The following is a 23,773-nucleotide window of genomic DNA, read 5'->3' as shown; positions in this document are numbered from 1 at the left end:
TGACGAGTTACGTGTATGAAATATGTAGTCAAACTGAGGAAGGATGCGTGAGTGAATATGAGGTGTGTGCGTACTTGTACGATTGGTGCGCTCAGTTGCTGATGTATCGGGCGATCCCACCGTATGCCGGCGCAGTGGTAAGTAAGCTCGGTGATGTGACGTCAACCCCGTTCCAATCTGGAGACCCCATTTAAGGGTCAAGCTAAGTCCGCATGCCTAACTGAGAACACTGCTACTACACTTCCCACCGGTTCAAACGGTTTGCCGTGCCAAAACACTCTGCACATCCAACACAGCGAATTTACCCTTTCAATAATCGTCAACTGTCACCTACACCTACCACCACCACCTCAAGCACAATGGTCAACACTCAAGCTCAATTCGACAAGGCTGTCGCTATCGTCAAGGGTCTCCCTAAAGAAGGAGCCATCAAGCCCACCGACGATGACAAGCTTGCTGTGAGTGCTCGAGCCTCACTGAGCCAATGTCGCTTCACTCAACTGTCGATGCTGATCATTCATTTTGTCGAGAACAGTTCTACGGCGCTTTCAAGCAGGCCAACGACGGTGACTACACCAACGGTACCGCTCCTGGTAAGCTCCCTTGACACGCGTCATTGTCACAAGTCCAGATCTGACTTTGAGCCCTTCCTCGCTGTCATTAGGCATGTTCGACTTTGTTGGAAAGGCAAAGTACAATGCCTGGAAGAAGAACGAGGGATTGAGCAAAGAACAAGCGCAGGCCATCTACGTTGAGCTCTTGAAGACTGTATGTGTCGCTCCTATCGGATCCTTCTTGGCTTCTTGCGTCGCATGGAGATGGGACTGGCTTCTGACGATGTCGCCGTCTTCTAGATGCTCAACAAGGTCGATGACGAGGACTCCAAGAAGTACCTCGCCGAGCTTGAAAGTAAGTCGACGCGAGTCGTGTGTTGAAGACCGACAGGCTGATAGTGTGACGAGTAGCTGCCGGAGCTCAGTAGAGCCGTCGTTATTTATGCAATCGAGTATCAGATCGGGCTAGATTTTGCCGACAATGTGTGGGGCCGAGCGTTGTCTGGTAACCAGCAATCTCAAAAATAAAAACGGCTTGGGATTGTAATCGTATATGGAGGTAGTACTAATCTTGACACTGCTTTGTGGCGAAGCGGCAGCTGAGTGATCAAACAAGTTGATCCAATTGACACGGCCACCTCTCGACGGCCGCTCTGACGTTACACCGAGTGAATTGGCAGTTCAGATATGACCAGTGGGAGAATTGATGGACGTATCATGTAATCCTTGACTACAGGCTGTGACGGCTCCTTTGAGGAGACACAGGATTGGAACTAAAAGTGCAATATACCCTGATATCTGCGAAAGCCTCTTAGGAATGAACCAGCTTCTCCTCTGCCAATAGATCGTAGCTGTCATCATCAACTGAACGCCTGTGCGTCAATTATTCCTCGTGGACCTCGGCTCCTTTGTCCTAGTTGCTTCGACGAACCTAAGACGGACACATCTTTCTGATATGTGATGAGTCAAAATTGTCCCCTTCACTCTCGAGTGTATTCAGATCATCAACCATGCCGAAGATCGCAACACTGTCTAACACTGTCCTGTGTGCGCTTCGCGGCGTCGACATCGTCGCTGCAGCTGCTGTCTTTTCAGTGAGGGACTGACCTAAAATCCGATACTCCTCTGACGCCATGATATATACAGCAGTCGAATGCCAGTACGAGCAATGTTGTGGTGAAAAAGTCAGTGAATGCTTGCACTGCGCTGCGCCGACACCTCTTACATCCATCGCGACTACAGTATAGGTCCCGAAAACAATGTCGATGTCCTTCAAGTCAATTACAAACATTCCGACCCAAATACAACGACAGAAAGACAATCGTCACCAGCCAGCTCAGCACCTACAACATCAACGGGTTCTCCTACCGCGATGGAGCTACCCTCTTCGATCGTCTCACTAGCAGTGTCATCTGCCCTCTCGACCGATACCACCTCGAACGATAACTTAGTAATATCACTACACCTCAAGAGAGCAACTCATGGCTCACTCCGATCATCTTGTCTCTCTCAAACTCGTCTTTAATTTACGATCTGGATCATCAGGTCGTCTCAGCGCCGTTGTTGTTCCAGACGGACTCGGGTCTGACTTTGGACGAGCAGATCTACGTTGTCGATATGGCTGGTACGAGCGTTGAACAGATGTAAGTGGACGGACAAGGATCTTGTGATTTCGCATGTTGTCACCTACCGAATCCTGTATTTATTCGTCTGTTGACCTCTGCACGATCGCTGCGAAGGGTTTTCCGCTGAGTTCAACCACACACACCTCCGGCGCTTCACAGCATATCAACAAGCAACGCGATCTGTAGGCTCCATTCTTGAGAGCGGGGAAACCACAGATCCAACTCGAGTACGGAAGCACGATCACTTCGTGTCCCGGTCTCGCGCAAGATCACGATCGGAAATTCCTCGTGTACAGCGTCAACGATTTCGATTCGAGCAAGATCGCGGTCAGCTGTCAGTCAATCCGGCGGACTACAGAGTGAGGCATCAGAGCGAGTTTTCTCTGGCTCCGGGATCACTAGTGAGGATAGCAGAAAAGGAGGAACAGTCGCACGTCACGAGGACTTGCTTGCTTTTCGTGTTCATAGTGTTAGAGAATCGCTTGTAGAGAGTAGCCTAGCCGAGATGCAGTGCGTCTCGAGTGTGATCAATGTCGTATCACGGTCGACGTCCTAACGTCTGGGTTTCCCTGTTCATAAATGCATCCAATCTCCAGAGATGGTCCGCATCTAGTGAGTGTGGTGTGATTGCTCGTATCGAATACCGCTGCAATGAAGTTTTCGCATCGCATCAGCTAAGTGGACCCTATCCAGCCGAAAGGGATAGCACAACGCACCAGTATCCGCAAGCCTTGGGTCCTGTGTGGAAGAGAAGTATATCAGCTTGTGCCCCTCTCCGTGTACGAAACAGTGTGAAAAAGTGGACCCGTAAAGTAGATGAAACCTACCAGGCTTGTCCTGCGAGAAAAGTCAATGATCAATTTCCATGCCTTGACCATTCAGAAATGAGGGTCATTGATAGCTAAGGAGTACTTACAAGGTTGATGAAGATCTTTGGGTGACCAAGAGCACCACCGCCTATAAGTGAAGGCGATGGGTTAGCTCGTATCCTTTCGTCGAGTCTTTGCGCCAGGCTTAACTGCTTCCACTAAATCTTCCCGTGCTGTCTCTATCATTTCCCCCTTCCCGCCACTGCGTCCCTCATCCGTCCACACCACGGCCCGGCTCAGAGTCTGCCCTGCTTCCCTAGAAATAGACCCTTGCTCGGATCCTCGTGCTATTCAACCATCGCTCCGCTCACACTCGCTACCGCTGCCTACTTCGGCCCGTTTGTCGCCCTCCTCTCCCCAGTGAAGCTGTGCAAGATATAAAAGGGAGGCCTTGACCCAACTCACCACCATCGCAAACGGCCTTTCGTCCATTGACCAACCTCACCGGATCCTCATTGACCAATCCCATCGCGCTCGGCGCATTCGGCTGAAAATCAAACGCCGTCTGCTCGAACCTGACATTATTGAATGCGTGGGGTTTCGGATTCTGGCCCGTTGACCAGGTAGTGGGCACGTTGGGCGATTGTTGAAATTGTTTGGGGGTAGAAGAGGTCGGTTGTTTTGATTCGACGGGGGCGGAAGGGGTAGGTGTCGATGTGGAGTATGAGGCGGTAGCAGTAATACGTATAGGGAAGGAAAGGGGAGTCCGACGAGGGATGAGGGATTGAGAGGCGGATCGGAGGATGGACATTCTGCAGGTATGTATACAGTGTGTAACGTTGTCACCCAAATGGAAGTTAGATAACTAATGACATAGATATAGACCTGGCAACAGCAACATCCACGGCAACAGCAACAGCGAGTGGATGGTTTTCGGCGATATCGGCAATGTGGCACTCGACCTCGTCACCCAATGACCTGGAGCCAGTTTGAGCACATATCTTATCGCTACATTGTGCATAGTAGGTTCGGCATGGATTACAAGAGAGCAGCCATCATGGGTGGAGGCGGTATCCAGATCATCACACTGCTTCAAGCGAATGAACAGACAAGGTAGCAAATGAACGCATGCAACCTGGGCAATGGGCAAAGTGTACCGTTATGAACCACCACCACTCTCTGTGCCATCCACACATGCTATCGATCTCTCCTCCTCTCTCTCTTGCCGCCTGCATCTCCCCCGTCTAGCTATATGGAGGCAGTCCACCTCTATCGTAGCCAGGCGGCGCCTCTCCATGTGGAACTACCGCCACTCCCACAGTCTCATCAGCAGCATGTCTTGACGGACGTCTGCCGCCTGCTCGCAGACTCGACGCTGCCACACCTCCCACTGCACTGGCAGCTTGAGAAGCATCGAAGCTTGGAGGGTCATGTGCTGGTGGTGTAGTGGTATGGGCATGTGTGGGAGCGGGACCAAACGCTTGATGATGATGATGGTATGGTGGCTGATGGGTAGGAGAGTGAGACTGGTCAAAAGTGGGCAATGCAGGAAGAGAAGGTTCGTCAATGCCGGGTGGTAGGTCGTCCTGCCAGTTATTGATCGAGTCAGTTTCAGAGGCAACAAGGTATCGATGTCTCGACAAAGAGCGAAGTTTCTCACCTGCAGATCAACGACCCTTGTGCCCTCTCCCAGACCAAGATGCTCCATCAACTCCAACCCTTCCATCCCTCTCCCACCATCGAGACCCATCCCTAGTCTCGCTACCATTCCACCGACGACACTGGCTCCTTCTATATCGCCTTCCTGAGGTGGATCCATGCTACCCCCTACTCCGAATGAGGCAGACATTGAAGGTGGGGCGACTGAGAACGTCTCATACCCATCGTACTATGCGATCCATGGTTGTCAATAATTGGCCATTTCCGTCGTTTTATGTCGACAGACCGACTTACCTCTATCCATGTTCCCAGCTCTCCACCTAGACTGCCTCTCCTTCCGACCCACGTAGCCCGATCAAAATCGTCCTCCACGCCGTCCACCTCCCCGTCGAAAGTGACAGGAACCAAGCGTTCCGACCTCACAAATTCCGTAGGCAACGGCGCTTCTCCCGCTCTCATCTGTTCTTCTGATTCCAGAAAAGTCGGTAAACCACTCCCACTTGCTGACGGTCCGGCTCCGGCTTCACTCGTCCCTGGGCCGTCGAATGGGGGTGGCAAATCGTCCGCTCGTCCTATACCTTCACCCACTCTAAACGTTCCTGTACCTCCCACCACATCGCGACCTTTCTGCCTATATGCTTCTCTTGCCATCTCTTCGTCGGATCTGTACGTTTCCATCGCCGGGCTGCCAGGTCCATCATTTACCCCTGTTCCGACAGCTACCACTTCTCGTCGATCAACGCCAGCGCCCAGGGCCGGCTCCATCCCTCGTTCGATGACTATTTCCGTAGGTTCTCTCCACAATCTAGGTCGGATAACGATTTCCCGTTGTAATATCCAATCGCGACCTGCTTCCGTACCGAAACCGACGGTCACTTTTAGGAAGAAAGAGACACTATGATAAACAGTGGTCATATTGATCTCGCCCCATGTCTGTTCTGCTACCGCTCCTAATTGAGCTGTGGGGACCGTGAAAAGGACTCTGACTGGAGGATGGTTCCGCCCGGATCCAGGATATCGAAGCGATTTTCCCGAAGCATGAAGCAGGGTAAGATGTTCTGTCGACGAGTGGGAGTCGGGTCCATTTCCAGGACTCGAGGAGGTAGGCATTGACGACGACGAAGGTGTGGTGACCGACTGTCGGTGGTCCGAATGGATAGCAACCCTTCGGAAGAGCTCTACTCTAACCCGACGAAGTGGTCGAAGTGTTTCCGCAGGGTCAGGCTGGCTGGACAGACCTGCTACTCCTGTTTTCTTCCTCTCTTGAGGTTTGATCTCCACACCAAGTCTCAACAAGTCGCCCAGTCGCGGTGTCGCTTGATCCACCAACAATCTAGCCACTCCACCACCTTTCTCCACTTTCTCTTCGACTTCGGTCCGTTCTTCTTCGTCCACATCACATCCACCACCCATTGAAGGGGATACATCCCCGTGTCGGACATCCTGCGGAGTCCCCTCGATCCTCTGATCTTCGACCACTTTCTGACCCGAGGGAAGGACGAGTTCTACCCGTAAGCCCCATCGGACATCTCCTTTGTCGTAAGCTGTCAAATTCAGTGTTCCAGGTAGAGGATGATTGATGATCTCCGACGAGCTCGACGAAGGCAGCTCGAGTGAGGGAGGAAGTGGGAATGAGAATCGATGAGATGTAGGGAATGGGATTGTCGAATCGACTGGTGCAGGAGTGGACGACGAAACATTCGAATTCCGTTGAGGTGGATAGAGGGTCTGCTGAGGGAATATGTGCAAAGGTATAGAAGGATGGTCGGGCAGATGATTCGTCAGGTAAAGCTGAATGGATCTGTACGTCATGGAAGACCTCGTCGTCAGCAACGAATCAGGGGAATCGCCGACCAGGATTACGAAGGGAATAATCCACTTACAAACTCTTAACCACACCGATCTTCTTCCCCCTACCTTCCCCCAGTCCTTTCACATAGACCTCGCCCTGGACCGTTCTCCCCCAGAAGAAGCTCGCGGAGTCGGGCAAGGGTATCACAAGGATCTGTGGCTGTGACGGAACATAGGTGGGCGGAGGTGGAAGCTCAGGAGGCGGTTGTATTGTCGGTGAGGATGTATCGGAGGACATGATGTGTCAGCCCGGTTAGGCTTTGTCAGTCAGATGCTCTATGCGAGCTGATACCGATGCCCTGGTCGGTGCCAGTAGCCACCAGTAACCTGAGTCGGATTCAATGCTGGAGTAATGAACAGCCGGTGGCGATGATGAGTATGCCTGGGGCACGGATGACAAGTGGTCTTGGGATAAGATTGAGTGAGAGACAAAAGTCTCATTCAAGCGGCATAAGCCGAGGAGAAGTAACAAGTAGAAACGTAAATGTTTTTGCCGCAAAAGCGTCCACTAACTTACTTTTTCACGCAGAGGCAATGTTTCAGCTCAGCCAGTCGGATCGTTGCCTCACGGCTTGTTGAAGCAAAAGGTGGAAGTGATATGGACGAGGCAGTGTAGTAATTGTCACAATGGCTGACAGTAGATTAACATGAGTGCTAGTCTGCAGTGGGTATCCACTCCGCGCCACGTTGTCGCTAAAAAAGGGAGCCTTTCCCGTCGGTTCTGCACGAGATAACTCTTCCAATCCGTAGCATATCAAAACTTATTAGTGAATGTACATGTTGTTACAGTACCTATCCTTGCGCCTTGCCCTTGCCCTTCCCTCCCCACCTCATTTATTGCTCTGTCCACCAGTGATCACAATCCCTCTTTACCTGATCCTCTTCAATCTCTCCGTGTTCTTCATCACAGCGAATTCCAAGTTCTCCGTCTTGTCCGTGACTCTGGTCAATCTAGAGTTCTGGCCGTTGACCTCATCACCCATGGCCATGGCGAAGTTCTTCAGCCTCTTTGTGACTTCATACGTCTCATTGAGGTTCTCATCGATTTCTTCTTCCTGGTCGTCGTCCGATGCGTTGCCCTCGAATTTGTATCTCGACCGAGCGTCTTGCTTGGCCTTTTGTTCTCCTGGAAGAGGTTGACGGTCTGATCCTCCGTACGGAGATGGGTTCGCAGCGTTTCCGAGACGTTTGCGAGTGTCCGAGATATCGTTGAGAGCTTTAGCTCGATCGATTCGTTCCATGGCATGACGCTCGTCAATCTTCTTCTCTTCAGCCAGACGTTTGGCATCCTGTGCGCAGGGTCAGCTGAGCAATGTACTATTTGACGACGAGATCGGATGGCTTAAGCTCACCTTGTTCCAAACCACGGCCGGACGAAAGATACTCCGGCTGAGCTTCTTGAGCTCTTCGGCTTTATCTTCTGCACGCTGGTTGTTTGCCTTGGCCATATCGAGGTATCGCTCCGAGTTAGCAATCCGTTCTAACGGTAGCATGGTCAGCATGTAGCTCATGCACTCAAAGTTGCATGAGCTCACCAGATTGATCAGCCAATTTCGCGACAGTCCCCCTTGCCGACTCCTCTGCCTCTCTTGCAAGTCGAAGTGCGTTCCTGAGGGTGAACCACAGGAGTCAGCACCGTCTTTTCGGAGCGGAATCTCCCGTTCCATCGAGCATCCAATCGACTCACCTAGTGCTTGCCAAACTTTCCTGCTTAATCGCTCTCATCTCCTGTTTGATCCCCTCAATCTCTTCATCCTCATCGAAATCCTCTTCCATCTCTCTTCCCTCATACCCATATTTCCTCTCTGCGACAGGTTTCTCTGGCGCAGCAAATCCTGCAAACAGTTCATTACGCGCTGCGTCATTCGGGTTCACCGCTCCTTTGGCGTAAGGATTGCCGCGGCCGCCACCAGCGCCTGTACTGGCCGTCGCGTAAGGGTCGCCACCGCCGGCGGCAGGCTTGGATCTCGTATAGGGATCTCCACCGGATGAGCCGTATCTATCATTGTTGTTAGCCGGAGCGGCTTGAGCGTAAGGATCTTGTCTGGGCGCTGAAGCAGGTGCAGCAACCGGAGGAATGAGAGGTGCATCTTTGTTTCGTCGGAAGAACGACATTGTGGAGTGGCTGGGCGGGAGTGCAGGCGAGAGTCGGGTATTCACACGCGATAGCGAGTCGCGCAGATGATGTACGATCAGATGGTGTACCTGCTACGTGCTGTACTCGTGTTCGGTGTCGATCAGACTATACTCTGTGAGACGTTGTTTGTTCTGCGAGATGATGACTGGTGTTGTGATCGAAAGGAGTGAGAACATCAATTGATAGATACGGTATATGTAGGTTGAACAGCATGCTCTTTGAGCGAGATGACGATACCGGGACAGAGTGGAGTAGTCTACAGTTATCATTCTCAGGAACCACGTGGACAGTCCATAGGGCATATCAGGCTCATCTCGGTCCGTCTCGTTCATGGAATTGTATCCTGTTAGACAAAGCAAGATCAACTGATATTCTTGTCATTCTTCAAAGCACTTCCATACGTTACTTGCAATGTCCGCCCCTCTACCATACGATGCGACCCCGTCTCCCGAACCAGAGCTGGAACCGATCGAAGTCGAGAACCCAGCTCTGGATCGACCTCTCGACGAGTATGAGGTCCCTCTGGTCGTTCCTGATCATGTCAGGTCGTTGATGGGACGGATGAGCAAAGGCAAAGTGTATCTGATGGAGGAGAGTCCTGCCATCTTGCATGTAGATAGTGAAGAGAGAGTGAGACGTGATCCTGTGAGTGGGGACCAATCCTCTTTCTACTTGCATATATCTATCAACCTCAGCTCATGCTGTCTAAACTGACTCGATCGGTCAGAGAATTGCTGCTTTGGCAGAAAGATTAGATGCGCAAGATCCGACGTCATGGTTGGGTGGGTGGATGTGAAAACATCGTTGGACATGAAAGAGGTCATGCTGATCTGAAAGCTTGTCTCAGACGCCATCTCAGCAGGCGCCCCGTCACCCATCAAGCCTCTGGCGCTGTATCTGCGTTCCGACCTCATCCAGCACCTTTCAACCAGCAAGGTGTTCTCATGGGCTTCATCGCTGGGAGCGAATGTCCTGGGTGGGTCCAATTCCTCTCACTTCCATGATATCTCCTATATTGATAGCATGGTCATTCACAGGTATCGAATGGTTGAACGATACGACTCTCCAATTGATCTTCCCCACACCTGCCGCCACACTCCTCGGACTCACTCTCCTCTCTAAGGCGGGCTTCGACCCCGCCGAGGGAGACGATCCGTTACTCGAACGAGCAGCACACTCCGTCCCCATCTCACTACTTCCTCTCGCCGAACCAGATCCCGTTCCGAGTCTCGAAGGGCAGGAGTTGCTCTCCACTTTCACGACAGATGAAGGCACAGAAGGTGGAGTTCGAAGGAAAGGACGCGGGAAGTTCGGTCAATCGTCGGGCTTGTACGATCTGGAACCACTGGTTCCCGCTGCCACCGATAATGGTGACGGGTTCAAGCTGGCTCCGGGGGTGGATCCACATGCTCGAATAGCTGTTCGATATGCGGTAGAATCAGATTCTGATCTGAGAAAGGAGGCAAAACAGAGCGAATGGTATAAGAGACATGGGAGAACGGCGGGCAAGGAAGTGGCTTCGTCAAGAAGAAATGTGGGTGGAAGAGGAGAAGAAGGATTGAGTTTCGATGGAAGAGGTGGAAGTGGTGAAGGTAGAGAATTCGCGAGGAGACTAGGAAGAGAAAGGAACGATCCGTATGGAAACAGACCGTCGAGAGGAGGCGGAGGGAGGAAGACTCAGGATGATCTGGATCGAGAGCTGGAAAATATGGCAAAAAGAAGAGTGAATGGTGTTGAGGAGGATGTCGATATGGATATGGAGTTGGACGAGACTGGAAGACGGCGAAGAGGTGGTGGTAGTGGTGGCGGCGGAAGGAGAGAAGATAGAAGAAGAGGCGGGAATAGAAAAGAGGATCTGGACAAAGGTCAGTAGACAGATTCAGCGCTCTACGCAACGGAAAAGGCGGATGGCGGATTGCTGACAAGGATTATGATCCTACAGAGCTCGATGACCTCTTCGCAGCCCGGACGACAACATAACAAAATTGTCTAGCACACAAATGCATGATACAACTGAGCTAATTTCAAAGCCCTAGACCGAATTCCGGACGGCTTCACCTTTACAATTTGATTGGCATAATCCGTGCTTCTCTGCTTCGGCCCCCTTAGCCTAAATTCGGATAGTGTCCTTGCCCTTGTCCCATATCTGATGATTGACCCGTAATGCCTTCCGCCATTCCATTCTTATCCATTCCTAAATCCTTCAAAAACTTCTCCAGATCCGGTCCTCCCGTGAAATTCCAGTCGATCTCACCTGAAAGACCGGTTGGACCATCCGACAAAGCTCCATCTTGAGATTCATTCCCTCCAGCGAAGTTTTGGCTACTCTGGCCTCCAATAAATCCAGAAGTTGGAACGATTCGGTATGAATCGGCTTGTTCGCTTGTGAGCCAATCTCGAATTGGATCAAAATCACCACCTGTCCCCCCGATTTGATCATATTCCGTAGCTTCGCCTATCGCTCGTACACTGAGACCACTTCCTTGACCGCCGGCCTGCCCACTGGATATGGCGTAATTCTGAGCGTAATCCACACCCGATAACCCTTCCCTACCGGGCCAAGAGATCACAGGTCTGTATCCGCTCTGGCCACTGGTATTGTCGCGCTCATTACTAGATTTGAACCGTTTCGTCCCTTGCCTTAGAGGCAGATCGTCGTATGGAGTACTACCGCCCGGGTCGGGTATTGAATCGTCTGCAAACTCAAAGGGGGTCGTACCGCTGACCCCTGCAAAGATGCGAGAGGGATCCGGATAAGTGGTCCTCGATGAGAAGCCAGTGGCAGTGGCAGTGACAGTTGGATCCTGCGGTGAAGGTGCCGTGCTCGTCGGTCGTGATAGATTGCTTGTACCGCTGGAACCATCAATTGAGAGCTGAGCTGGACTGTGAGACCTCAGGTTGTCGAGCTGCCTTGCAACATTTTTCATGCTGGACTCCAAATCCGATCCAGACTCTCGTTTCATGGCTTCCTCAATCAAAGTTGAGACAGAACTGCATATAGCGGATCAGTGAGATACACATCCCGTGCATGGCAAGGGGCATACTACTCACATCGGAGGCCAGAAGGACAAGACAGTCTGCATGGCCTTGCCTCTGGTTCTATCCTCTTCATCAGCTCTTCTCGTGAGGAGGCCGTCCGGTTGTGGCCTAGACATTCTCCATGCGTCGAGTTCTTCTTGCGTCGGTGTCATTCGCTCCATGGTGACCATCACATCGTCCAAAACTTCGCCGATGTCTCCCCACGCTGCTCCAAGGTATTTCACGTCAGCCAGTCACACATCGTCACGCTGTGATGGGAAAACGAGATACTGACCCCATCCCTATTTTTGAGGAACAGGAAGAAGTCAACACATATGCCAAGATCGTAAGCGTCAGATTCGTGACTTACCACTTGATACAGACCATCGATACAAACGTTGACTTCCTTCTGCTTCACCTCCCAAGTCCAACCATGACCACCAGGCTGAGGTACCGTCAGCGTATTTCGACCTTCGACTACAGCATTTTCGCTCTCACCGTATTGCTAGGGTACCCTTGCTCGACGGTTGGTACTTCCGCCAAAAGCTGAGATGTCGCCATCAACATTCGAATGAAGATCGACGCAGCTGAGTGGTGTCTTTTTAGTACGTCTCGCCTGAGCACAGATGATAGACTCTTTACGCACTCTGCATAAGACCGGTGGGAAGCGTGTCCTACGTACCGCAGATGCTTTAGGTGTGTTTCGATTGTATCCATTTCGCGCTACTTACCTTGTACATTCCAATCTGTGCTCGACATGTCTTCAACATGGTATCGACACTCTCTCTGCTCAGCTGTTCAAGCATCTCGACTTCTTTCGATTGCGCACTAGTAGAGCTTGGACTATTTCCATCTGCCGGCGTCGTGATGTAAGCAGGATGGAGAGCCTTCCGGAATCCCAGCTGTTCTCGAACGATTTGATGAATCAGCAAGAGAAGGAATGGGCCACATAACCGAAGATTGGTAAAGTACTGAAAGCAACGCATCTTTGTGAGCTTTGATGTAAACGAGCACCCAAGGTTTGGCCATTCAACTCTTTACTTACATTGAGAGGAGAGAAACCAAACAGGTCATCACGTGCAGCATTGGCAAGGAGGGTGATGGTCTGTGTATTGATATCGTGGGCTATCTCATTCTAGAGATCAGACGGAACAAGTCAATAGCTGCAGTCGGTATGGTACGATCGCATCGACTCACAACCTCGAACCAGATCCTGCGAATTGCGGTGCAAAGCGACCACACATCGAGTGAACCTTTTCGTTGCCCAGGAGCAGAAAGTTTGATCGCTATTTCTCGACCTAGAACACCGTAGCGATGATAGCATCTGCACGCGGCGTCCGACAGTCAGTTGAGCTGCCTCTAGTTTCACGCTGGGGATGATCATATTCACGAGAGAAAGAAAGCTAGCGCCTTGAAAGATGAATGAGGCAGGCTGTTCTGAACCGCTTGTATCCAATCACCTGCAGCATCGACATCCTCTTGCTCACTGAAATGGCATGCAAACGTCAGTCTCATCGTTTATGCTGGTAGTTGACGAACATTTTTGGCAGTTGACCCATTGAAGCTGCAAAGAAAGCATCCGCTACCATCTGTGACCAGAACAGACGCCTGAAAATGAGGATGATTTTGGTCAGCACCTCCTAAGAACGGAACAAGAGAGCGACTCCGATACGCACCTCTGCTTCATTCGTAAGGTACTTATGTTCATGGGCATTTCATCATCGTCAGTGATGATAGGCCCTTGAGAGTTCCACATCAAGCCGAGTAGCTTCATTTGGTCGAGCATTGCAGAATGCAGCATCTGACCTGAAGCGGTCCATAAGCTTGGGAAATGGTACAAGATTCTAGAAAAATGCCATGACTTACTCTGCATAAAGTGATCCTTGCCCAAGTCTTTTTGGTCTGTCATGTGCATCATTTGGGTGTACAAGGTCAAAGCCTGGACTCCTGTTATGCTGGGCTGTCGAAGGATTCCGTTTGCATCGATGAGTTGACGTGCTCGATTGACCAGAGCTCTGCAGACTGTGGTCCTTGCTCGGCCCCAATGTGCTCGAGCTTGGGTTCCCGGAGTGAACTGCTCAGTCGTCAGTCACGTCGGGACAAGAGCGAGTGTCACACACTGTTCCGTTGCTTTGTATCACTGTTAGATGCAATTGTCAGCTGCTACAATTGTATCGCTTCAAGTCAGCTCACCTTTTGGAGCAACACTTGATTTGTTTGGATCTAACCCGAGTACCTGATGAAACACAATCAACAAGTCTACTAGACAAGCTAGTACCCTTGCTTACCACAGGCGAGTCTGAATATCTCGCACCCCATGCTTCGATCGTAGCACATAAGACCTCCTGAGCCGGTGTCATCCTATCTGAACGCTGTCCGGCTCTAGCCCATTCGAGATAGAAGGACTCGGGATTGATTGCCTGAAATTATGGCAAGCGCAGTCATCAACGGATGGTCCAGTTAAAAGGGCAGCCGAAAAAGGCACTTACCGGATACGAGAGATGCACGGATTGGAAGTAGGTCTTCACCAGATGACGACTTAACGCCTGGCCAAGGACTCTATCCGCCAGTTTCTCTTGCACCACTTCTCTTCTTCCCCACCGAAAAGTGGCTCCTTCTTCCGCCCAGAACCGCCATGAATCTCCATTCATCAGCTCGATGCTTCCTACCTCCCTTGGGTCCAGCGAAATCGATCTGGGTCTTTTACGACTCGCAGCATAACGCTGACTTTCGGTCACACTGCTATGATCGCTCCGAGGGGTACTAGGTGTCGGTGACCGCAGTGATGTCGATTTGGAAGCCCCCTTAGCGGGAGTTGGTTCGGTGTACAGGCTCACCATTGGGTCAGATTGGGCCATCTCGTGCAAAGTGTTTGCCAATCGGTCGTAGATTTTCAAAGCTGGGACCTGATTGACCAGCTGGTCGATGCCCAGAGCAGTCTCATCTAGCTTGTCGCCCTTCTGTTTCGCGATTCTCATCACGTCTTGAGGATCATTCGCGAATCGCCACCAGATGCTTGCAGCTTGATCATAGTTCCCCCGACAAGCCGGATCCGACTGCGTGCCGGGGGCGGGAGTATACAAATCATTATGGGGCGTCTGCGGCGAGCCGAACGTGTTCGTCGATGTAGGCACCGGGGTATCGGTGGAATGCTGCGCTGTGAGTGAGACGATAGGGAAGTTTGGCTCATACCGGTTGTATGTCTGCGTATGTTTAGCGGCGGAGGGTTGGAAGGGATTGGACGCTGGAGTCGGGATCCGCTCTGTCCATGTTGATGAATCGGGTTCGGTAAAAGTAGCAAGTAGTGTGTCAAAGATGTATTGATCGTTCGAGTCATCGATAGGAAGAGCCGCATGATGCTGTATTGGATTCGGTCCCAAGAAGTTGTAGTCGTCCCAAGTTGGAGCGATTGACCCTCTTTGCACAGGGTCTACCGAGGCGTTAACCGGATGATCGACAGGTATTGGATGCTGACTTGTCGAAGACGTCTCACTATACTCGTTCCTCAGTCTTGACTCTCCCTCCACCCCAGCAATACTCTCTGCACCGTACGTCCTCCTCGCCTCATCAATCCTTTTCCCACCCTTGTTCGGTTTGCTTGGATTGACGATTTGGTTCGTAGTACATCTCAATCCTTTATTCTTGCAGTGCGTACAGAAGACGTCCGGATGTTGCAGCACCAGCTCATTGAGAGGAGCTTGGTCATCTGTACTCGAAGATGCGGAGGTGGAGGGGACCGTGGTGAGGAGTTGAAGGAGATCACACTTTATGCGCCGTAGCTTGCACGAGTCACAAGCGACGTTCTGACCTAGCCATGAGGATCAGTCTCACTTATCTTCCCAGGCTACATCATAAGATTGCTCACGACGCTTCTTCTTCGGTCCTTCATCTGACATATCGTCTGCGGATATATTGCCAAATCACGAAATGATCGAAGTTTCAATGTCAACCCAGTGTGATTATCGTTGATGTTGAAAGGGGGAGAGATGATGATTGTGACTTGGTCTTTGGCGCTAGGCGACACGTGGTGCTGCTTACGTATTTTATGTCTATTCTTGGACATGTGTGTTATCTACCCTAGATCAGTCCCGAGATGGGCGTCTGATAGTGACTGCGCTGTCCATCTTACTAGGACCCAATGGCTTAGTGGGCACGTAAAAGAGGTGGTACTGACTTGCCCGTATCTCCTTATTAGAGAAGCGGCTCCGCGTTCTTATCAGAGAGGACACGACTCACTCTGCTAACAGGCGAGAATAAGAGAAATTTGGGGCATTTTAGCTTCGGCCTGTTTCTTATCGTGGACTCGACTGATCTGTTTGTCGCCATCATTTCTGACGTGAACTCCTACCACCAGTCCCGTCCTGCTACAGTCTTTGCCTGGGTGAGGGCTCCCACCAACAGCAGAAAGTCAACCGCCTTTTCGAAGAACCATTTCGACGAGGGAGCTAAGATCTCAGCTGAGACCATCATCTCATCGGCGGGAAGACTCTCGGACATCAAGATCGAAGGCGAACGGAAGAGGAAACAGGTAGCTGAGATCGTTGCTGGGCTGTTCGACGAGGTCGACCGCGCTGCGATATGTGAGGCGGAGAATGGGCATCTAGAGAAGAAGTTCTGGAATCTGGGACGTGTCGTGAGTGTCGTGAGTGGGAGGGTGGATCAATTGGAACGTAGATTGAATGAGCTGAGAAGTAAAGGGTTGAAAATGAACGAACGGTAATTGATGGTGATCAATGGAGAGAGAGGTTGGGGGTTGGCGAGATTGGGCCCAGAGGTCTCAAGAAGACGGGGTCAGTGGAGACGAGTCTGAGCGAAGGGTGGTCCGAACCAGATCAGGAGGAAGGTACCGTAGAGGGCGGAGTTAGTGGGAAGCTCGATTCATTGCAAGGAATGTTCCAAGGCAGGAAAAGGTCCAAGTCATTGAAGTCATTGAGTACGATTTGAAGGACATGAAGTAGTCAGATGAGTCGTCTTTCGAGGTTTTCTATATATTCAGGCTTGCGATCATCCCGCCGTTGTCATGTTCGCTGTCTTATGGTCAGAGACTTGTGCCACCAAACTTGACTTGATTGACCATTCGTACATGCATAGCATAGCTTTTTATTGTGGTGTAAGATACCAAACTGTTACAGATAGGACCGGTCTGTCACAAAATACTACAGTGGACTACTTGTTCCTCCAATGAACATATGCAAACTGATCCACCCGAGATCATTCAATCGTCGTCGTCCATCCTCAATAAGATTAAGCCATCTTCTCAACCCTCTCAACCTCCTCCTTCATGGAACCAGTTTCGTACCTCTCCTGTTGACCATCGTAGCTGAGACCGACTGCAGCGGCGGGGACGGTACCACCAGCGGCATGCTGGACCTCCCTCTCAATGTCGGACTCGGCACCAGCCCTCCATCGTCGACCATCCTGGTTCCAGATGTAGAAGGCCCAACCGGTGATGTAGACAAAGCAAGGGACAACGAGGTAGTAACTGAAGTGTAGCAGCCGTCGTCAGCAAGGAAATCTTCCAAGCGAAGCAAACTTTTGATCTTTCAAGCTTCTTCAGAAAGGTCAACTCACGAGGTCCTCGTGCTGAATCTATCAGCAAGAGCTCCTTGGGCTGGAGGGAAGACCGCACCACCAGAGACACCCATAACAAGCAGGGCCGCTGCTCGTCGGGTGTGTCGACCAAGACCGGTGGTACCCAAGACGAAGATGACGGGGTACATGATTGACTCGAAGAACATGATCATGATGAGACAGACAACGCCGGGCATCCCGTGGAGAGAACCGATGAGAATGGCCAACAAGGTGCAGGCGATAGAGTAGACGAAGAGAAGGACAGGAGCCGAGACGACGGCCAAGAGAGCGGTACCGATGAATCGAGCGACAGTGAAAGTGATGAGACCGTAGGAGAGAAGTTGGGATCCTCGAGAGTCAGAAATATGGGCGTTCTCAGCGGTGTAGTTGAGGAAGAAAGAACCGATGGTAACTATGCCAGCAGTTCAGCATGAACAAGCGAGGCTAGGGAACGAGGAGGCTGCTCACCTTGGGCACCGACGTAGAGGAACTGGGCGACGAAACCGGTGATGGCACGGTATTGCCTGTAGAAGGGCTTGTCGGCCTGGGCATCGGAGCCCTGCATCTCAGCAAGGGCCTCGGCCTCAGCTTGGAGTGCCTCTTCCGAGACCTCGGGAAGCTTGGTGAAGAGGAAAGCAAGAGCAACAAGCACACCAAGACCTGAGACAGCGAGGTAGACCCATTGGACGTTGTTCAAGTTGTTCTTGTTCTCTTCGGTGAAGAAGTACTTGGAAGCGATCAAAGGTCCGGAGAAAGAGGCGACACCGTTGAACGACTGAGAGAACTGAAGTCGGAAGTTGGCGACGTTGTGCGGGGGCATGACGGAGACGTAAGAGTTGGCGGAAACCTCGAGAGTTGCGAGACCACAAGCGATGACAGCCGTGCAGATGACGAAACCACCGAAGATACCAGAGGGGTTGGTGGTGTTGACCGAGAATTTTGCGACGGGCCAGAACAGGATGGCACCGAGAGCGTAAAGACCGAGACCCATGATGATCGTGAACTTGTAACCTCGTCGTTTGAGGACTTCACCAGCGACAGGAGAGTATCTAGTCAAACGAGGTCAGTAATTGGAGGAACTGGAAGCGTTCTAACACTCACGCAAAGTAACCGATACCGAAGTAAGCGACCTGAAGACCAGTAGACTGAAGCTTGGTGATACCGAGGACGTTTTGGAAGTGCTTGTTCAAGACATCGAGAAGACCGTATGCGAAACCCCAAAGGAAGAAAAGGGAGGTAACAAGGATGAAAGCCCAAACTGAGGTGGACCGTCAGCGTTCCAGTCGGATGGAGAGTGGAGTAGATATATCACACTCACGGTACTCTCGCCTGATGAAACCGGTTCGCAGGGGGTTACCACCGCTACCGCCAGAGACTACTGCGCCACCTGCCATTGTGAAAGGTTATATAAGGGGTGAAAGATGAAAGACTGGTCGAGGACTGAGTGGGATGAGGAGGGAGGAGATGAAGATGAGCAAGTTGTGAGGATGAGAAAAGAGCGCTCCCGTCGTCGCGAGGCTGCCTCTTTATATATCTTTCAAAAGTGTACCTTCCCGTCCCAACAACAACCCCGTCCTCCCCAGGATCTCCCCATCTTCTTCCAGGGATCGACAGTTTCGGCCAAGACCAGGTCCCATGGGGCAGCGACGCTAGTCTGCTCCGACCTCGTACCTGTCTTTTTCCTTTCCTCTCCCCTAATTGTCCAGTCAGTCCTTGTGAGAGGGCGTGACGGGGACGCGGTTGTAGCCGTAACGGCGACTAGCGGCAAGTTAGCTTTTCCTGATAGTGTTCCGCCGGGATATGCGAATCCCCTTTTCTCTTGCAACATGAAACCTTCCTCTTGTCGTTCGCGTGATGGGGTGAAAGATCGCTCGCTTCCCTCGTAACGAAAAAGATCGGCTACGGTTGTAGCAGGTTTCAACTTGCCGTCAACAACGAACGCCGCGGCAGGAGACACTGCTCTCGCCCCTTGATTTTGTCTTGCCAGTTCAGGACCGTGGATCGGCAATTGATCGTCCCCCTCTTCAAAGCCTTCCAAATTACCCCACGGCAATACCGGGCCCTCGCAATTGTACGCAGGCCACAGGAGCAAGAAAAAGGTACGCCTCGCTATACTCGCTTAACAGTCTCCCATTTGGGAATGAAAAAGGAAAGATGAAAGGAACCATCCGAGCTGAGATCAGGCACAGAGAAACGTCTCCCGGCGACGGGGTTACAGCTGCACCCTGTTTGTCACAAGAGGTCCCGTGGGGCTCGCCACCAAAGTTGGAAATTATGCCGGCGGCATCCTTTTCATGGGAACATCGTTTGCCGCAGCGACGGTCCCAGTTGTGGGGAGTAGTTGAGACCCTCACCCTGTCTGACGAGAGTGTTCAGGATCTCAAATCCTTTTGCATTTGGAATCTTGCCATATCCCTTGTCACCCATCGGCAACAGACCAAGGACATGCAGAATGATACCGTCCGTTCTGCGATTGGTCCCGCCCATCATCAACACGGGACTAAGTCAATGAAGCTCAGACGGACAGACCACTTCATTAGCGTCGTCTGTCCCGATCTGGTCAAAGAATAGCCAGGCACACACAATGCATTGCTTGGGAGCAGGAAAGACGGCATCGCAGGACCATTTAGGAAGGCACCCACGTACACATGTAGCTTTGATCGGGACAGAAACCTCACAGGTCCTCGCCCAGGTGTATTGTGCCTTAACGAAGCCTTATTCGTTTAATTTTTGGGGGAAAAAGGTCACCTGGTCTCGTTCACAACCGAGTCGCACTTCCAACGTCATATGCCATCCCTTTCGCGGCGATTGATTCTTGCCCACTTTTCTTATTCTCGTGTGGCTGGCTCTACAGGTATGCATCTGGAATAAAAGACAGTTCGTAGGCTCGTACTACTGCGATCGACAGTCACGGATCGTGGCTGCGGGGGTGCACTCAGATCCACATACGATTGCTACCGATGACGCCCCTGCTGTTTCGAATGGCACATCGTACGGAAGCCATTGCCTGCCTGCCCGACTGCCTGATTGCCTTCCCGTACGCCCCTCTGTCCATCAGAGGTCTGTTTTCCCAGAATAGTCATCTTCTAACCGGCGGTCCATGCCAAGTGACGCAAGTAACCAAATTGTGATGCCAACCAAGCGGGACAGGCGTTACCAAACACTGGAGCAAGCATGCTTCCCTACACTATACATATTGCAGAATCACAGCAGCATCAGAGGGGGGCATGGGCATCGTCGCTTGCACGTGTAGGTTCTGCCTCGTGAACACTTCCCAGCCGCGCGCGTACGGGGATCAACAGTGAACGCTTTGGTGTGCAAGTCTCCTCCACGACTCGTCCGAGATTTCGCTTCGCAATCGGTTAACGTTACTGCTTTTCCCGCTCATCTTAAGCATCCATTGCCAATGGAATAAGTTGTACTGCGCCACGGATCAGCGACTTTTCTTTCTGGTTGGTAGACATTCAGAATCACGTTCGTTCGCACATGCGATACCAAGATCGAGCACCATTTCCTCTCCTAAACTTGACGTTGCTACCCCTCCGCGTCTGATCAGATCTGTAAGGATTTGTAGACTGACATGCTTTCGACCATGGACTCTCATCTGATGTTGTACTTGCATCATCATTACTAGAACGCGCTGGTGCATCACGACCTGTCTGAGCAGCCCTGTAATTTTGCTGATCCCCCCCTTCGCAAAAGATTCTCGTCACCTCTCCCAAGCGATGAGTGCGATTCCCGCACTCCAGTCATACCGCATCAACAGCGAGTCCACCACAAAGGGATATATCTGCCCCTGTCCAATGCATCTATCGTTGCGAGTCCAAAACAACTCGATAGTCACGAATGCATATCTGTACTACGCTGTCTTGGTCTGGGTTCACGTGTTTTCGCGTCGGTGTAAGAGCAACTTGCCGGTACCGGCACCGAATCTGCCGACTGATTTCGCGAAACTGATAACTTTTCAGTCTACAGATCGATCGGCGGACACCCGTTCGATACGTAGTGACGATCTATTTGCGTGTGTGTGTAAGTGGAGGTCGACTCAGTTGTGGTATGTACTGCAATCTGCTGTCGAGCTGCTACTACTGCTACTACTGCTACGACAGCGTTGCGAATCGACCGAGTACGGCTCCGTGCTATACTGGGCTAGAGTGAGGCTGTGACGCGGCGGTAGACCTCACAAGTGGGAAACGGAGGTCAGACCGGTAGAAGATCGCCCGCTCGCTGTGCTCGTTGTGGTCGTTGTGCAGAGAAGTCCGTACTGTTAGCGCCGGTCTCACGGGAATCTTGAACTCCAAAAGCGGTCATATGGCCAAGACTAACCATTTGCATCGACGATGCAACGACCCCCGTTCAAACGCCCCCGGTTGCCCGATGCTGAAAAAAGAAGCGCCACTTTATTTATACCGATCTCAGCTGATAATCGTCGCCGTCGTCGTCAACGTCATCCAGTGCTCGTGCTCACTACTACTGGAAATGGTTAGAGAAGCGTGCTCATCGCCATGATTCTATTCGTATCTTGCGTCATATAAACCTCCGCACAGCCTGCGAAGAAAGAGGGGAATCAAACTCGATCCCGACGTACCGTATGAAAAGGTCCCAGTCAAACGATCGCTATAAAGTGCCAAGTTCACAGACCGAGTGGACACCGTCTTCTTTCTCGCCAGACTTTTCACCAGTCGCTCAAGCACATCCGACATCTCTACCAGACACAGCAACATACACTTGACCTAGTCCAAAGTCACATCACAAAAGACATACAAGATGAAGATCACCTCCACCTCTGTACTTGCTCTCGGCGCATTTGCTGCCACTGCCGCAGCATCTCCTGTACTCCTGTCGTCGAGATGGTCGTACGGTAAGATCTCAGGTCTCGATTACTCGATGTGAGCTTCCCTGGTCCGATCGTATCCAGTATCTATGAGTGGTGACTGACAAGGGCGAATGAATTGCGCAGTTTGAATCTTGCTCGAAACCTAGAATCAGTTGGTTAGTCTCCTCTCCCTATCCTTCCGCCTCCTCGTCACTGTCCGTGCCTCCCTGCATAATGTTTCCCGGCTGCCAGGAGGGATAGTAAGAGTGATCATACTGACTCGAGTTTTGTGCTCGGCAATCGCAGAACTCAATTACTGGAATCAAGGTCTTGCTAATTTCACCGAAGCGGATTTCGATTCCGCCGGTTATACCGGTTTCTACACCTATCTCAAGCTATTCAGAGACCAAGAAATCGCCCATTTCACCGTACTCAAGTGGGTCCCTTCACGTCCACTGTCGATACATCCCGCTTCCGCTACCTCGGTTGGGAGTGTGATGTGTCTGGTGAAAGCTGCATGCGACGCCCGCTTGCTGATGAAGTACCCATTTCTACAGCGATGCTCTCGGTGGCGGATTCACCAACTGTACCTACAAGTTCCCCGTGACCACCCCGCAAGAGCTGTTGACCGTAGCGCAAGTCGTCACCACTGTCGGGGAGGGTGCTTTCATCGGCGGCATAGCGAGTGAGTCCCGATTCTGACCGTGACTCGGTCAAACCGCTTATCGTCACCACTAGACCTCACCGATAGTCCCAGTCGACAGTCTGGAGGTGCGATCCTCGGCAATGAGGCGCGACAAAACTCGCTCTTAAGGCAGTTTTTGGGTTTGGACTTCTTCAACGGTCAGTATAGTGTTTGCTCCACTGGTCTTCGAGCACCTCATCGGCGTATAGCTGATATCTTGCCTGTTTCAGCCGTCAACCTCGATACTCCGCTCACAGCATCTCAGGCGTACTCGCTCGCAGCGCCATTCATTCACGACTGTCCATCTTCCAACGCCCCTATCGAGTTCCATCTGATCCCCGCCATCACGGCAGACTTCACAACCGGTGCTCCTCCTCACAACGCAGGCGACGAGATCACAGTGAACTGGGGTAAGTTTTGCACACCTTAAACTTTCTCTTTCCTCGACTCCTTTCCACACTTTCGCTTCTCGCCCATGGGAGAATTTTGTGCTGCGACGTCGCTTCTTGGGAAATCTTGATGCTGACCTCGTTCTTGGTTGTGTTCCCGACAGATGCTGAGAAGGTCAAGCTCGGAGACGACGTCCACATTCAGTTCCTTGGAGATGTGTACTCCATCAAAGCACCTTTGACTCAAACCGGTACAGGTGTAGGAACCACCAAACTCCCCGAGGGAATCAACGGAACCGTGAGTCATCTTGCCTTGATCAGCACCGTTCGACTGGTTTGCGGCTGACATTGGTCGAATGTCCGTCCTGTTATAGTCTATTCTGGTTGCTACAAACTTCGGGTGAGTTTCCTCTTCTGAGTTCGACTTCCGTTTTGACCACCACTGATCGAGCTGCCATCCATAGGGGCAAGGGACCTATCCCAGACGGCCAGAACTTTGGTATCGGCTCTGTCGTGGTGGCTTAACAGCCCAATTCACCGCGTAGTATCAATGGGTTTGATGCGAAAGAAAGCGGCCAAGGGTGCATCGAGTATAATTAGCGCGCCGGGTATCTTAAGATTGTGGAAGATGTATGAAACGCCTGTGCCTCGTTGCTGCA

At 51.6% G+C, this 23,773-nt stretch overlaps 8 protein-coding genes across 8 annotated transcripts; 3 read left to right on the top strand and 5 right to left on the bottom strand.

Annotated features, from left to right (window-relative positions):
- Window positions 1-359: 359 nt before the first annotated feature.
- Window positions 360-982, top strand: IAR55_001240 (uncharacterized protein; the record flags this gene model as incomplete). The annotated part of the gene is made up of 5 exons (XM_066944367.1): window positions 360-458; window positions 536-593; window positions 665-768; window positions 855-909; window positions 966-982. 5 exons carry the CDS (start codon window positions 360-362, stop codon window positions 980-982), a joined length of 333 nt encoding a protein of 110 aa, XP_066805568.1.
- A 1,806-nt stretch (window positions 983-2,788) lies between these two features.
- IAR55_001239 (uncharacterized protein) lies at window positions 2,789-3,799 on the bottom strand (the record flags this gene model as incomplete). The annotated part of the gene is made up of 5 exons (XM_066944366.1): window positions 2,789-2,825; window positions 2,896-2,917; window positions 3,007-3,016; window positions 3,096-3,136; window positions 3,454-3,799. The coding sequence occupies 5 exons, from the start codon at window positions 3,797-3,799 to the stop codon at window positions 2,789-2,791; spliced, it is 456 nt and encodes a 151-aa protein (XP_066805567.1).
- Window positions 3,800-4,232: 433 nt separating this feature from the next.
- Window positions 4,233-6,736, bottom strand: IAR55_001238 (uncharacterized protein; the record flags this gene model as incomplete). Its single annotated transcript, XM_066944365.1, has 4 exons — window positions 4,233-4,574; window positions 4,649-4,876; window positions 4,942-6,448; window positions 6,531-6,736. The coding sequence occupies 4 exons, from the start codon at window positions 6,734-6,736 to the stop codon at window positions 4,233-4,235; spliced, it is 2,283 nt and encodes a 760-aa protein (XP_066805566.1).
- Window positions 6,737-7,367: 631 nt separating this feature from the next.
- Window positions 7,368-8,613, bottom strand: IAR55_001237 (uncharacterized protein; the record flags this gene model as incomplete). The annotated part of the gene is made up of 4 exons (XM_066944364.1): window positions 7,368-7,787; window positions 7,851-7,978; window positions 8,034-8,107; window positions 8,186-8,613. The coding sequence occupies 4 exons, from the start codon at window positions 8,611-8,613 to the stop codon at window positions 7,368-7,370; spliced, it is 1,050 nt and encodes a 349-aa protein (XP_066805565.1).
- Window positions 8,614-9,046: 433 nt separating this feature from the next.
- On the top strand, window positions 9,047-10,615 carry IAR55_001236 (uncharacterized protein; the record flags this gene model as incomplete). Its single annotated transcript, XM_066944363.1, has 5 exons — window positions 9,047-9,280; window positions 9,363-9,417; window positions 9,483-9,611; window positions 9,673-10,500; window positions 10,578-10,615. 5 exons carry the CDS (start codon window positions 9,047-9,049, stop codon window positions 10,613-10,615), a joined length of 1,284 nt encoding a protein of 427 aa, XP_066805564.1.
- A 125-nt stretch (window positions 10,616-10,740) lies between these two features.
- IAR55_001235 (uncharacterized protein) lies at window positions 10,741-15,549 on the bottom strand (the record flags this gene model as incomplete). Its single annotated transcript, XM_066944362.1, has 17 exons — window positions 10,741-11,626; window positions 11,687-11,879; window positions 12,020-12,098; window positions 12,152-12,240; window positions 12,300-12,327; window positions 12,385-12,624; window positions 12,699-12,788; window positions 12,851-12,977; window positions 13,044-13,139; window positions 13,193-13,261; window positions 13,330-13,459; window positions 13,520-13,727; window positions 13,774-13,793; window positions 13,847-13,889; window positions 13,942-14,073; window positions 14,143-15,461; window positions 15,519-15,549. The coding sequence occupies 17 exons, from the start codon at window positions 15,547-15,549 to the stop codon at window positions 10,741-10,743; spliced, it is 3,780 nt and encodes a 1,259-aa protein (XP_066805563.1).
- Window positions 15,550-16,897: 1,348 nt separating this feature from the next.
- On the bottom strand, window positions 16,898-18,618 carry IAR55_001234 (uncharacterized protein; the record flags this gene model as incomplete). The annotated part of the gene is made up of 5 exons (XM_066944361.1): window positions 16,898-17,135; window positions 17,225-17,636; window positions 17,693-18,273; window positions 18,326-18,482; window positions 18,543-18,618. The coding sequence occupies 5 exons, from the start codon at window positions 18,616-18,618 to the stop codon at window positions 16,898-16,900; spliced, it is 1,464 nt and encodes a 487-aa protein (XP_066805562.1).
- Window positions 18,619-21,991: 3,373 nt separating this feature from the next.
- Window positions 21,992-23,639, top strand: IAR55_001233 (uncharacterized protein; the record flags this gene model as incomplete). Its single annotated transcript, XM_066944360.1, has 9 exons — window positions 21,992-22,113; window positions 22,185-22,216; window positions 22,347-22,476; window positions 22,598-22,725; window positions 22,779-22,883; window positions 22,956-23,135; window positions 23,279-23,412; window positions 23,489-23,514; window positions 23,579-23,639. 9 exons carry the CDS (start codon window positions 21,992-21,994, stop codon window positions 23,637-23,639), a joined length of 918 nt encoding a protein of 305 aa, XP_066805561.1.
- Between the last annotated feature and the right edge of the window lie 134 nt (window positions 23,640-23,773).

Source organism: Kwoniella newhampshirensis, chromosome 2 (assembly GCF_039105145.1).
Source record: "Kwoniella newhampshirensis strain CBS 13917 chromosome 2, whole genome shotgun sequence".
NCBI classification, from domain to species: Eukaryota; Fungi; Basidiomycota; class Tremellomycetes; order Tremellales; family Cryptococcaceae; genus Kwoniella; species Kwoniella newhampshirensis.
This window is presented reverse-complemented; position numbering and strand designations above follow the sequence as displayed.